Below are 15,290 nucleotides of genomic sequence, written 5' to 3' on the forward strand. Positions count from 1 at the left end.
AACGAAATGAGTAAATAATCCGAAATTATTAAATCCTGGGTGAAATTCGTAAATTTTTTATTAAAAAAACAAACAGTTCTAGTGGCCCATTGCGCAGTCATTTAAATATTGACGTTTAGTCAATCAAGGTATTTTGTGCTCGGAATAAAATTCTAGTCCAGACATAAACTTTACTTCATTCGGAATCTGTATACATAGTTATATATATATATAATCAGGCTTTACGAAGGACACATTGATTCACAGTATTCCCATAATTTTGTCTGCTATTCTTACGAAAGTAAGCATTGTATGGATGTTGTTTTAGTACAATTTGTAGTTGAGTTTGGTGGCTTTCCAAAGAAAACAAAGTTAACTTATTTCCATCCGTTACAATCTTTTTTTGGAGTTTTAGATGTGACATAATGCAACTGTTTTTTTGGTTACCCGATCATTGTTTTTCCAAGCAAAAGGTTCCGACTCGAATGTATGTATAACCATTTCATAACAAGCCATCCTGCACTTGTCGGAAGTCTAAAATACACGATAAAAATGCCCATAGGATCTGCATTTTTATGAGCTTGTTAATTTGGAAAGATTACAAATTTCAGAAGACTGTGCTTTTAACTCGTTTTGTCCAAACCTTTGTGTATGCGACTTTTTACGGTAACTACATTATTCGCTAAAATGAAGGATCGGACATGTGCAATCTTGAACATTTACATGTATAGAAGTGTACACATTTTGCTGAGATAAATGTGAATATCAATAAATATGCTTAGCTTTTAAAACAACAATTGTTTGAGGTCTGATGTTAAGCATTTATATCCGAAAATTCTAAAAATATTTAATTAAATCTACCTTTGATCCAGCATTTGTCGTGCGTTGGAATTGGATATTCTCGCCATCCATGGACTTCCACTGGGTGAGCTCTTAGGACTGGCATTGTTTGGGGATTCACTTTGAGACAAGGATGCCGTCAATCCATCAATATCCGACATTGGAGAACTTTTTAAACTTGAGCATTTGGATGCAGTTATTCGCTGCGAAAAACTTTGATAAGAAAATCGAAGGGGAGAAGATTTGAATTTAGATTTCCGTCTTAAAATAGATTCTAGTCGTTGTTCCTCTTGCTTTTCCGTGTTATCAGCCATCGTGGGTGAAGAAGTGCAATTGCACCTATAATTTCTTTCTTAATGAACACCGAAATAACTGTACCCAATTCTTTCTTGGTTCAATTAATCAATGTCGCAAGTTGAGCGACCTGCGTCACATGGCACATGGTGAATGTTGATAAGTTTGCAGCCACACTGGTCTGGAAATGTGAACAAAGTTTCCCAAATTTTCTTGACATGTGTGTTCTTTAGAGCTTGACGATATTTTTCGTACAGCAAATCAAATATTGCGTTACATATTGAGCCAAACACTTCAGATTCACTTAAATATATTTTTAACATATTTTTTCCTTAATTTAATTTTAGAACTTTTCACAAAATTATTCTACAACTAAAACAGACTCGAATAATGTACGAATGCATGTGTTCACACCAACCAGCAACCTACATATTTGTAATTAAAGAGTGATTGGAAAACGGGTTACACATAGATAATTAACATTTTCTGCTACTTTAAAAGCATCATCGCATCATGTACTTATAGATGCATGTTCAAAGTTATTTATTGCTTCAATATATTTTGACCAACACTGATAGTTAATGTCTACCAATTGATAATACTCACACTTCGAGTAAACAAAAAATCAATCTGGCAAATTAACTTTCCAAAATCTTTGATAATGAGGACACTGTAAAGTGTTGGAGCAGAACAAAACATTTTATTTTTTATTAAAAGGATGATTTGTGAGGGAACGTGTAGAACAGAATCGTGTTCTCGATTTGTGATGCGTCTTCTGCCTGTATGCACATGAAAAACGGCCACTAACCAGAATTTGGAAGTATGAAGTGATCGTGCGGCACTTTTAATAATTGATTAAATGAGGTTCACATTAATTTAAAATCAAGTCACACAGTGCATATGTCAACATTGAGACACTAAATCAATCACTGCTTATATATTACGAAACGGAAATGAATTTGTCAGATTTCCTCGAGCTATGTAATATGTCACTCAAATCTCACTAATGCAATAAGTAATATTTACACTAATGCATTTACATTATGCATTTAAAATAAATCACTGGTTATATGTTTGCTATCTAATTATCTAAAACTTGGCTGGATTGAAACAACACATTGGAGTACAAGTTAAGTAGAGATTCAGATACAGTAAGTACAATTTTCTAAGATTGGTGCATACGTATGTAATTACATGACTAAATACTTGTGTTGTGTATGCATATAGCCAATACAGGATACTAATGGATTACATACTTATTGTTTGCACTTTCCAGTTGAACTTGCAGTATATTTATTTTATGACTTGTCACAGGAAAGACATTTGCTCATTGCAATTAATGTTAGGATGATATGCTTCATTTGAATTAGAAATCATTTCTGCTCTTATCGCTTGTTTCAAACGACGTGGAAGAACTCAGAGGCACTTTTCGTCTTTATAATTGAGATAACAACTATTTATTTAGCCGTATGTAATGTGGACAGTGAACTATGCAAATATCTACTAGGCCACTGAATGTTTCGGGGTAGTACGTACATATGTTCACTACATGTACGAAATATCACCCAAAGACACCTTTATCACATGAAAGCATATGCTTTAAATGTCATTTTGAATAAACCAGATGCAAGTAGAAGTAAACTATGTGAACAAGAACGACAAAGTTGACTGGAACTCGACAGAAAATCAGAGCTAATAAATAATGTAACCACATCCCTCAAACAGACCGATGTGCACACCAAATGAACTGAACGTGTATCAATATATCCTTACATTCTTTAATTCAGATGTATAAATAACCAGTTTCCGGTGTCTTCTCGAATATATATGATCGTCACCTCTAATCCGATTGAAGATACTTGGCTGATTTTATTTCATTTTTTTGCCATGCTTCATTAGATTTCCTTTAAAAGATAGGTACGTATTTATGTCCTCAGATTGTCAGAAAAAAGTTGAGAATGCCTAAGTTTGAATTTACACAAAACAAACATTAATTTTGAAAACTACTTCATTATATATTTCAAAATTTAACGAGGTCATATATATATATACTTATATATGGTTGAAAAATGATTTATACATAGGTTTGGAGACAAGTTTGACTGATCAGCTTATGCTGAATGCATCTTCTGTGTCATTATACGTGTAGTTGGTTGAATCCAGATTATAAAATGAATCGTTATATTAATTAATATTATACACAGTATACAATTAATATATTCTGTATCATTATTAGGCAATTAGGTAATTCACAATATTGGTACATGATTATGTTTTCTTAAATGTTACAATTGTGAATATTACTGTAAATCATCAACATATTTTCCTAAATAGCTCAATGGCCCATTTTAAGTTATTTTGTATAATACTGTTTATCTGCACATGGTAGCATCAATCTGAGTTAAACTTGGTAAAGCCAGCTTAATTCGACGACGGTAGTTGGGATCGTTTCCATTCTGCCAGATTGGATTTCTTTCAAAATAGACCGTTTTAAGAGGGGCATGTCGTAAATTATCAATTTGATGCCAGTCATCCAAAAAATTGTCGTTAAACTGCAATAACACATTATAAATATTTTATTACCTGCACACCGCATACCATAAGGCATTTGTTTATTTACAATATTAAGATAAAATCTCACCCAAAACTCCTCCAATTTTGGCAGACCATCCAGATTTTCAATTAATTTAATTCGATTTCCTGCGAGGTCAATTGTTGTCAACTCTTTGTTGCTGCTCAATCCTTCAATTTTCTCTAACCCATTGTGAGAAATGTAGAGTTGTTCCAATTTGCTTAATTTTTCCAAATTTTCAATCACCAAAATGCGATTACTTTGAATACTTAGGATTTCCAAATTTTCTAATTTATCCAGATTTTGCAACTTTGTAATTTTATTTTTCCCTATGTAGAGTTCCTTCAGTTTTGTCAAATGCTCAATATTTTCAATTGCCTATATGTTAAAATAGTTGAAATATTGAACTCAAATTGGTACAACGTGATATACCTATCTGCTATTTTTTATTACCCGCAATCTGTTGTCTCCGAGTTCTAATGTCTCTAGATTGGTAAGTTCATTCAAATTTTCAATTTTTCCAATTTTGTTTGCACATAAGAACAATTTTCGTAGCTTCTTCAAAGAGCCCAAGTTCTGAATCTTTCTTATCCGATTAAAAGAAATGTCAAGAATCCTGTACGACAATAACAATATTAAGCTACAGGTATTAAAATATGATGACGATTAACGCATATACATACGTATATTATTTTGTAACTTACTCAAGATTAACGAGAGCTTCCAAGTTTTGAATTTCTGTGATTTGATTGTCGTAGAACTCGAGCTCTTTCAAAGTAACCAAACACTGGAGATTTTCAATGGATTTCAATTGATTCCATCTAAATGTCAGTACTTCCACGACGCTCAATTGCATGATTCGTTCATCAATTTTCGTCAGCCGTTGGTGATTCAGGTCGACCACTTCGAAAGTGGGGTCGAGTTCCTCCCAGGGGTCACTTAGGTCATTGCCGGTCTCCCTACCAGGCGCCTGCTGGCGAGTCTCAGTCTCATCAGGGTCAGGGAGTGATTCATTGTCGGATATTGTAATGGATCCCCTTGATGAATGACGTCCAGCAGTCCCATTAGAACCTTCGGGTTTGGAATCTTTAAAAAACATACAACACAATTATAGTAACATAACAATCATGCAGCAGATCAGTGTTAATATTTATTTTACCATTTCCTCCATCGTCCCCAGAATCTTTCATGGGACCAGGGAGCTCAGGTTGCAGTTCTGAGTTAGAATTTGACATCGTAGAGTTGAAGTTTTCGAGCAGCTCTAACAGTTCACAGTTTACAAAGAAACAATTAATTGTAACAAAGCAATTAACTTAAATTCTATATGAGGAACTCACCGGATCGTTCAAACAACAAACCTATGTATTGTACTACAAAAAGACGGAGGTCTCAGAAAGATTCGGAAAATTAACTAATTGTATCAATTTAAGGAAGCAGTGACAGGTCAATTGAATAAAAACACTTGAACGGAGGTTTGTGTGCGACACAAAAGTATGGGCAAAATCCCGCTCGCCCCGTTCCACGTAGCCCTGTCTCATGTGGAAGAGAAACATTTATGCAGTTTTACTTTCACCACGTTCTTCGAGTCACTTTCCAATTGCATATCATAATCCATACAAGTCCAGAATACATAGTTACGTCCTCCATGATAAGCCTCTAACTGTTTAAATGCATTGGAATAATAAACCAATAACTTTGACGAGATAAAGAAAAGACGTGAACAAACAATGAATAAGTGTTACTGTTCATTTCTGAGTGTGGAATCCACATTGTGGATTGTTCTAGTGCATGACTTAACTGATTTAACAATCAGTTTGCATATTTTTATGAATGAATGGTGAAGAACGTTCGTCAACTGTATGTTAGTTGGCTTCCCGTCCGGAATGCTCCGATTTTGTGCAATATTGTATTCGTGGATGCATACTCTTCGGGTAGAAGTGACTCTGACTGAACCGATTGGCAATAACCCTCCACTGCTGAGTATGTAGCATATTAGTAAACCAGAGACCGTTTGGTCTCTGGGCGATTGAACGTCTCAGGTTTTGCAATGATGTTAAACTGTGTAATCATTTATAAATAGAGTCAAAAGTGTATCATCTTTAAGATACTAAATTTTGGTTCACGTAAAACATGTATGTGGAAGAATACATCACACAGATAAAGAAATTAGGTGCCGGAATCTTAAAACCAAATAGTTTTAGTGTTTGACAGAGTGTGCAAGTGTGTACATGGGGTCTATTTTTGCATTCTAACAACTTATCATCATAAACGTAAAGATTTTCGGTATCTCAATCTCAAACTAAACCACCTTTCCTATCTGGACATTACTTCTAAATCACACTTTAACGCAGTGAGAGAGTGATAATAATTACGACTCTACTCACGGATTCTATCAGATTTTTTCCATCAACATAATTTCGAGGTAATAGCTTTTATATGTGCATCCTACCTGCATTTTAATATTTTAGTGATGTATGTACAATGATAATAATAGCATTTTTACAATTTCTGGTTTACGACTGATAAAGCATTGTCTTAATACATATTTAGGTGTAGGTTTACCACACGCACACCTTTTAGGTTATCCAAAATACTCAGAATTTGTTCGAATCAAGTCTTATGTAACTAAAACTAGAACCCTCATCAATACGATGACCGAAAATGGACATAGAAACATTTCTGCAAATGAGGTGATCAGCAAGAATAATTATACCAAATTTGAGTAAAAGTATTTAACTATCGTCATTATCCAGATTTGTTTGTAATCATATCTAATAATAACAATAATACAAAGATTAAAGTCCAAAAGTCTCTACACATAATATTTTCAACTCTTAAAATGACATACCCACATGTACCTACCATTGACGAGCATACGACGAATTACGACATATTACAAATCAATATTATATATCAGACCCCTGTACATATGCATTCATGTAGCACGTAGAATATAAAAGAAGAGGAACATGGTAAAAGAAGAGGGCATTGTTCCCATTTTTGTTGATTATTTATTTCCTATTGCATATTCCCTGAACCATTCAACCTACTTGTAGTGATTTGTTATGTTCGAAACTATAAAATATTTCAATAATTTCCCTTGTGCAATTGGACTCAAATTTAAGTCCTTCTTTTAACATGCATTTAACTTGAGTGTAACCAAATTAACGATAATACAAGGTCAGTAGTCTAATAAACTTATGGTAATTGCTAAAATTATACGTGCTATAGCCAGTCATTGATATTTATGTTCAAGTTTCGTCCAATATGAAATGCAGTCCTGTTCATTGCGCTTATTATATATACCCAAAAATGAATGGCGACTGACGATGAATATACGTTTCATGTACATATGTAATTTTAAATACTGTGTAATTACGCATGAGTAAGATTTAGATGTCGCCAATAATAACTCTGTACGAGTTGTCGCATGACTTTTAGACTCTGCTTTTGTCGTGTCATCATAATACGTATGAAAATGCACATTTCTCGTTTCGATTCGCAGGCATCTTATCTTATAAGCTGGAAATGTTTGTTGGCAACGGAAGTGAAAGTAATTTTCCGTGACGGAAGTGAAAGTGGAGAAAGTTGATAAGCCAGTTATCAAGGATTTGCTGGTTAGCTTATCAGGAAGGGAAGTTAACTAAAATTATTACGTTCGGTTATCCGGTCGCATGTGGAAACGGCATGTGCCCCATTGGTATGGGATTGTCTCTATGCTGGGGGAAAGGGAGGGTGTGGCCCATTTATGGTTATCGCCCTGCTGGGGGAAGTGGTTGGGTGTGCCCCATTGTTATATGGTTATCGCTCTGCTGGGGGGGAAGCGAGGGTGTGCCCCATTGGGATATGGTTATCGCTCTGCTGGGGAAAGCGAGGGTGTGCCCCATTGGGGTATGGTTATCGCTCTGTTGGGGGGAAAGGGAGGGTGTACCCCCTTGGGATATTGTTATCGCTCTAGGGGGAAGTGATATGCCAGACATTATCATGGATATTTGCCTATTATCCAAGTGCTGGGTGTGAAATGTTGGCGAGGTCACTTTCCGGAGGTACATTTGTTCCTTTGTTCCGGATATTTAAGGAACATTCTGTTCCGTTCAGGCCCGTTCCGAAACCAGTGACATAAATTTCGCTATGGATGGATGACGGGAAGGAGAACGGAAACGGATTCCGTTCCCTTCATAGGTAGACCATATTCATATTGGATTGTTTAAATTACAAAATATATTTACTTAGCCTACACACAAGGGAATTGAATTCCCTTCCTCTTCCATTCCCCTTGGATATACTTCAGGCGCAGTAGTGAAATCTTCACATCAAGGGAAGGGGAATGGATTTCCGTTCCCTTCATGTGTGGACTACACACTTATCGCTATGCTGATAGGCATAGGGGATGCCGGATATTGGCTAAGGACTTTGCCTATCGAAAGTGGTTACACCCCCAGTGTTGGGTGTGATCTGTTTGTGGGGTCGCGCACCTAACCGGCCACTACCTCTGTTAGAGTTAACCCCATTGGAATGTGGTTATCACTCTGTTGGAGGTTTGCGGGCTGGAGCCGCAGTGAAGTCGTCAAACGATGGTGAAGGGTTCCGTTCCTTCCCTATCCCGTTGGATATACTTCAGACAAAGTAGTGACATCTTTGCATGAAGGGAAAAGAAAGGGAACGGAACCCCCTTCCCGTTGGATATACTTCATACGAAGTAGTGATATCTTTGCATGAAGGGAAAGGAAAGGGAACGGAACCCCCTTCCCGTTGGATATACTTCTGACGAAGTAGTGATATCTTTGCAAAAAGGGAAAGGGAACGGAACCCCTTTCCAGTTGGATACACTTCAGATGAAGTAGCTATTTCATATTTTGTCAAAACTTCTTTCCAGCTCTCACTGCAGCTTTACATAAGGAAGATGCCGCTCCCAACGACAGACAAAATATACAGTAGCCGCGGAAGGGTGGGGACAGGGATGAGGGAATATGTTCCCGCGGTTATTCGATGTTCCCATCGGCTGCCCATGTTATACATATTCCATTCCCTTCATATGCAGACTATGTAGATTTAATGAATGGAATCCGTTCCCTTTTCAGTTCTTTTATCAAGGGAATGAGGCTTCAGATGAATTAGTCAAATCTTCTACTGGAACATATTTTGAAATCTGAGCACGAATATAATATCATACGCGCTTTGACATTCCACACACCAGTGACCGTGTGGACCAAGTCAAATGTCACATATGTCGAATACGTCAAACATGTCTTTATTAACAGATTTTGAACTGGGTATAACAATATGATGTTGATTTTCCATGGATCCATTCGTTGTGACCATATATTTATTACCAGATAAGAATATATAGAATGCCATGAGAATTGTTTAGATTTCTTAAATATTTTAATTTTCCTATTATTAACTCAAATCATCAATTTGACGTTCTTTACAAATTCCTTTGACTTCCGTCGGTGACAGAATTTGAGCTTATTATATAGACTAAAATATTTAATTGGTTGGAGTTTTCCAAAATTCCACTCAATTTTCATGAAAATCAAATAACCTCGCGCCCGGCGGGAGACGGGCTTATACGCTAGTCCATCAAATGCCAAAACAACAAACGTTGAAAATGTCAGAGTCCTGCATATATAAAATCTTGAGATCTCATCCATTGTGAAACTAATCGGGATTCATCATTTCACAGCGTGCCTCAAAAACTCAAAATTTTCCAATGTGTTGTACAATACATGGGTTCCGTCACCATTATCTTATCACCATTTACATATGTATGAACAAAATCGTTGACATATCAAAACATTGTTACATTATGTATGTGCATAAATGTCATGCAATTCAAATGCTCGTATTCGAGACACCTGATTCCTTCCAGGGTGGATGACATTGTTATTTTTGGTCACCAACATTATACATTATCATCAAAATTTAGATCGCTAAAATCTAACCTGCAAACAGTAAAGATATTTTTTGTTTGGTAGCCTATGCAGTTTAATAATAGACATGTGCTTATATTCTTGCCAACCCTACAGTCACATTTTACTTGTCAACGTGGTGATAAATTTTTGTCAACTGTAACTTTTCCAATTCTGCTTACTGATATATACTTCATAATACATTTGTAGTGATTTATATCACACGAGTGTAACACATTGCCTAATCATTGAGTGAATTTCTAAAGACTCTTTGGTCTATATTAAAACAAGCACTCTTTGTATACATATTCGTTAATGTTTCTGTTATTAATTACAGGTGAAGTACGTTGGCTGTCACATTATTCAGGACTGGAAGCGTCGTCAGTATCAAACAAAAGCTGACATTGATTACCAACACTCGTGCTCTCATCCCTTCAAATTCATTAAGCCCATTCTATATATCGAATTATTCATTAAACTCACTAGCAGAAAGACAGAACAATTGCCATTCGAAAGTATCTGCCACGCCACAACTGGTGCTCCTGATCTATTAATTTGATAACAAAAAAATTGAAGCAAAAAATCTTTACACGAACGAATAGCGATCGTGTGTGTCAGTTGCAATTGGATTAGGATATTCATGAGAGTATTTCGCTACAATTGGATCTGTCGTCTCATTCTCACTCTATAACAATACAAAGACAGGGTTGTCATCTGACCATAGCAGATTATTGCCAACCCTTCACTCTTTGGCGAGTAAGCTAATATTGCTAGTTTGGCGTTTCCTCCTGCACTACCACAGCACTTTACAGGACATTAGATCATGTCCTTAGATCCGTTTGCAAAAATTTTTGAGCTCATTGTGCTAGCTTCCACCATTCGTTTGTAAGCTCCACTTGGAGAGGAAAATGTGCTTCGCATAGAAATTAGTCGTTGTTGTTTTAGCATACTAACCCCATTGTTGCTCGTATTATCTCAAATTATTTACTAAATCGCCAGGAAATTATAACTGCTAAAAACACTGGGGTTTTGGGTGAAATTACAAAATTTCCAAGTGGTTCATCATCGTGTTAAAAATTGTAGCCTAAAAATTAAGCAAGTTAGCACTGGAGTCAACAAATGGTTCAATGCATTATACGTTTTACACACACGCAGTATTATAAAGTTGATCTGTGTCAGAGATACCGTGTTTATTGAAAAGTATTATTTTTGTTAAGGCGTTTATTACAATGTAAACTTTCCACTGGACTAGTACAACTTTTTGTGTTGAGGTTGGATAAATTCCTTAGGCAGTAGGCTGACTAGAATCTATTCGATAGCATAAACATACTACTATTCTGCACCACATGCAGTAAACGTGTCCCCTGGTGAAACCCAAATAAGTTGGGTTACTGTCGAACCAAAAAACTGAATTCAAAATGACGATCAAGGAAATTTTTTACAATTTGGAAAGTGATGGCGACTCTAAAAAAGGTCTCAAATCCTCCGACTCGTTTGCTTCAAGTAACGATCAAGTCACGGCAAGTCCAACGCACTCGAATTCTGTGAGCTCTCAATCGGATTCTTCGGATGGAAATGTTATCGTCAGCGGTGACGACTCTTCTGAACGGGACTCGAACACTTTTGAAGGTTTACTAAAGCTTTGTGGCGAGGCGGGATTTTGGCAATTAAAGGCAATTTAATACGTTTGCTACTTTGTCATACTCTCATATTTTGTTATATGCTTATTTCCGTTTTCTCTGGTATGGTTTTATCAAGATTAATGTTTATTCTGTAAAATTTGGCAGATTTTTCTCCTAACATCCTTTTGTGGACTCTGCACTGCGTAAGCGCTTTTATAATTGTTATACTTGCTGAGAAAGGGGGATTTTTATACGACTTTGTTTTCCTGGATATTTTCATACGCAATCTTTGTTGGAGTCATGAGAATCGCATGCACTTTATTTTACCAGTTTCATCCCAACTTTTGACAGTGTAACAGTATTTTGTCGTCGCTTTATACACTGTGCGACTCTGTTACACAAAAATATACATCCTCATATTCTGTACTTTGTGCGGGCTTGAAATTTTAATTTATTCATTTAGGCTTCACAATCTAATCTATGCATTTGTTGGAGCAATTCCTGATCATTGGTGCGAATTGCCACAAGTGGATGGATATTCGCATTCAGATTTAAAAAATCTTACGATTCCAAGGTATTCTATCTTTAACTTTATATGAAATACTTAATTGTGATTTTTTGTAACTACCTGATACCTGATTCATATCTACATGTATACAGAGACGGAGATGACTACGATACATGCAAGCAGTTCCGATACACCGTTTCTGGGTCAAATCTGACTGTGAACAGAGATGACAAGTTTTCTTGTTCCAACCACGAGTTTGACGATTCCGTTTTCGAGAACACCATTGTCACGGATGTAAAATACGAACCAAATTAAAATGTGTCTGGATACCCTAATGCTTTTCCTTTGTAGTTCAACTTGGTGTGCAAGGATGATTATCTGGCCTCAACTGTCCAAGCCATGGTACAGTCGATATTAATTTATTTGTAAATTGGAATAAATTGTGAAGGAAGTTTTATAATAATTTTAAAATAATGCGTGGATTATTTTTTAGTACATGTTTGGAATTTTGTGTGGAAGTCCCTGTTTTGGAGCATTGTCAGATCAATATGGGAGAAAGAAAACTATTCTGATTGCAACAATCATTTTTACATTGGCTGGCCCTCTGGTTGCACTTGCTCCGAATTTTTACATTTTGATGATTGCAAGATTCGTGCTCGCATTCGGTAAAGAAAAGTTAAAGAAAACGATCATAAGTAACCACCTCATTCATAAGCATCTCGTTCACTTTTAGCTTCCCCTGGGGTTTATGGAACTTCGTTTGTCTTGGGTGGGTAACAACTATGTATTTAGTCGCAAAGCATTGCAGTAAACTAATTCCATTGATAATGTGATTGGACGATTTGTTCTTCTTCCAGTCATTGAAGTTCTTGGCCCTGGATGGAGGGGACTTGCAGGAAATTTGTTTTGTTTGCCCTTTGCTGTGGGTTACATGCTGCTACCTGGAGTAGCCTATTACATCCGGAACTGGCGATATTTGCAGTTGGCTTTGTCGGGCCCATCGCTCATTTTGTTGGCGACATGGTTGGTTCACACACTTTTTTTATAGCCTTTATGCGTTTACTTCTATACGTTTATTTTTCAGGTGGTTCCTACCTGAGAGCCCCCGTTGGCTGCTTAGACGAGGGCGAGTGGAGGAAGCCGAATCAATTTTGAGACAAGCTGCTGCAACCAATGGTCGAAAAAAGATGTTGCCAACTTCATTCGGCGATATGGTAGCAAAAATTGGAGACTATGTAAGTTCAACTAATTCAACAATGTAGACACATGTAAATACGAGCGATGCATATTATAACTGATGGAGTGAGTTAAATTTTTAAATGTGTAACACTAATATCTATCTATCTTCAGGAGAAAGAAGAAACTGTGAGCATTACATGGAAGAAACGATTGTCTAGCGTGTTGGATGGGTATGCTAGTCTGCTGAGGTCCCCGAAACTTCGATTACGAACTTTGGTTATCTACTTTTGCTGGGCATCGATTAGTATGATCTACTACGGGGTGGCCTTGAACTCACCCAATTTGTCGGCTGACAGATATTTGTAAGTTCCTCTCTTTTATTTCCATGTCTTCAAATATGCTTTCTGAGAGAAATTTCCTGTAATGATGAAGCATCGCCATTCATTATCCCCGATTGCTACATATATCATGTTCCCCTCAACTGAAAAATAGTTTCTTAACATTGATGAGTTCTCAATTATCGCAGGTACACGTTCATCGGAGGTGTTTTAGAAGTACCGTCATATTTCATGGTGCCGCCGCTAATTCGCTTTCTCGGACGACGACCAGTATTCTCCGGATTTTTGCTGATCTGCAGTGCCTCCCTTTTAGCCAGCTTGTTATTTGAATCCGGTACACAATTTTGACCTGATTAATGCTTCAATATGAAAAAAACGTTTATGTGATCATCTCATCACTACAGGATCCGTAACTATCATCATATTGGCTTTATTTGGCAAGTTGGTCATTGGGGGAGCTTACTCACTTGTCTATCTTTATGCCACCGAGTTAATGCCTACTCTGTTGAGGACGTATGGACTTGGAACTGCTAGTATGGTTGGACGAATTGGATCTATTATGGCACCATACGTCGTATGGCATCTTCTTTAACTTATCATTTAATGAGATACGATGTATTTGGATAAAATAAAATACTTTTAATTCAGGTGGACTTGCTGGGAAAGGAGAACAACACGTACCCGAGTATCGTGTTTGGTTCCGTGTCACTAATTGCTGGTAAGTAGATAAATACTACTGCAGACAGGCAGGCAAAAAACAGGAGGAAGAGCATTTTCCCTATAAGATGATTTTGTAATCTCGTGGTTTGTCTTAATTTATAGGATTGCTGTCAATCCTTTTACCTGAGACTCGTAACCGAAGATTACCAGAAACGGTGGATGATATTGAATTTGATAAATTATAAGGCTGGCAAATGTGAACCATGTAGTCAAATATATCAGCCAGCAATTTTAACAAAATAGACGAAATGTAACTAACATTACTATTGTACAGAGATTTTCGTTTTGAAATCAGTTTTGTTGTTTAGCAAACCAGGGGCAGATGATGTGTGTATGCGAACGAATTGATGTTAAATGTAGAGACTGAAACAAACTTTCAAAATTCAACTCTGTTGGAGACCAATTTCGTAACATACATGTTCAAATTTGTATAGAACTTGTTGTATGCATATAGCATCAAAAACAGATATATATGTATTTAAATACGGATGCTTAGTACAAATTCGAAATTATTGCACTTGGATAACTTTCAAAAAACAACTTGTTGCTTTTGTATGTATATGAAAATATGTATGTTGGATGTTGAAAATAATAAAATATTTATTTTAGTCCGTCACATTTGATTAAATTCGATTTTTTTATTTGCATTATTTTTAATTAAAAATGTTAATTTGACTATGATAGTTAGTTTTCAAAAGATCATCCATATTGATTGTTCCATATATTTAGTTCTATTTGCTGCATATGCTATAAAATTAGGTGTGCGGATGATGCCACCCGATCAATCGCACCCCATCAATCGCACCCCGGCTAACGCACCCCACCATTGCCACCCCTAGGATGATGCCACCCCCGATCATTCGCACCCGAGCAATCACACCCCTGTAGATGCCACCCCTTATCAATCGCACCCCTAGGAGTATCCCACCCCCGATTTTGTGAGATTTTGACAAATTTTCGGGCACAAATAAATGAGTGTAAATATGCGATATGTTGCTGAATTTATTGGGGTTATAAAACAATGCTAGGATTATCTCATGAGTGAGATTTTGAGTTACCGCCCTACTAGCACATTGCCAGTGCCGATTTTGTACCGGTATGTCCCATTTCTCGGTACCGATTGTATAACGATTTCTTGCTGGTACAAGGAAATCAGTATCTTACCGGCACAGTTTTGGTACAGGTGGAACCGTACATATAGTACCGGTACCATTTTTGTATAGTGTTGCAAGTACAGTCCCGGTACCCAAAATTTGTTCCTAAACTTTGCTGGTAAGGTACCGATTTCCCTGTACCAGCAAGAAATCGTTATACAATCGGTACCGA

General features: G+C 36.7%; 3 protein-coding genes across 6 annotated transcripts in view; 1 reads left to right on the forward strand and 2 right to left on the reverse strand.

Annotated features, from left to right (window-relative positions):
• Positions 1-2,559, reverse strand: part of LOC110847912 (rap1 GTPase-activating protein 1) — a 122,018-nt gene extending 119,459 nt beyond the window's left edge. Inside the window, exon 1 of the mRNA XM_022094950.2 lies at positions 841-2,559. Coding sequence (XP_021950642.1) covers positions 841-1,133 — 293 coding nt within the window. The 5' untranslated portion in view covers positions 1,134-2,559. The remainder of the gene's footprint in view (positions 1-840) is intronic.
• A 398-nt stretch (positions 2,560-2,957) lies between these two features.
• Positions 2,958-5,367, reverse strand: LOC110846118 (protein phosphatase 1 regulatory subunit 7). The gene is made up of 6 exons (XM_022092750.2): positions 5,023-5,367; positions 4,845-4,946; positions 4,390-4,771; positions 4,139-4,301; positions 3,755-4,063; positions 2,958-3,665 (listed from the first exon to the last, which is right to left on the reverse strand). Exons 2-6 carry the CDS (start codon positions 4,918-4,920, stop codon positions 3,486-3,488), a joined length of 1,110 nt encoding a protein of 369 aa, XP_021948442.1. The 5' UTR covers positions 4,921-4,946; positions 5,023-5,367; the 3' UTR covers positions 2,958-3,485.
• Positions 5,368-5,662: 295 nt separating this feature from the next.
• On the forward strand, positions 5,663-14,580 carry LOC110846398 (organic cation transporter protein). 4 transcript variants are annotated; one of them, XM_022093132.2, is made up of 15 exons: positions 5,663-6,107; positions 9,935-11,270; positions 11,385-11,422; positions 11,683-11,793; positions 11,880-12,021; positions 12,079-12,129; positions 12,221-12,392; positions 12,461-12,496; positions 12,585-12,750; positions 12,812-12,962; positions 13,078-13,268; positions 13,433-13,578; positions 13,649-13,818; positions 13,893-13,962; positions 14,067-14,580. In XM_022093132.2, the coding sequence occupies exons 2-15, from the start codon at positions 11,016-11,018 to the stop codon at positions 14,147-14,149; spliced, it is 1,782 nt and encodes a 593-aa protein (XP_021948824.1). In that variant the 5' UTR covers positions 5,663-6,107; positions 9,935-11,015; the 3' UTR covers positions 14,150-14,580. The 4 variants fall into 4 exon arrangements, with proteins under 4 accessions (XP_021948824.1, XP_021948823.1, XP_021948827.1 ...); XM_022093131.2 differs by lacking the exon at positions 5,663-6,107 and adding an exon at positions 9,519-9,639; XM_022093135.2 differs by lacking the exon at positions 5,663-6,107 and adding an exon at positions 9,601-9,736.
• The last annotated feature ends 710 nt before the right edge of the window (positions 14,581-15,290 follow it).

This window comes from Folsomia candida, unplaced genomic scaffold (assembly GCF_002217175.1).
Source record: "Folsomia candida strain VU population unplaced genomic scaffold, ASM221717v1 Fcan01_Sc003, whole genome shotgun sequence".
NCBI lineage: Eukaryota > Metazoa > Arthropoda > Collembola > Entomobryomorpha > Isotomidae > Folsomia > Folsomia candida.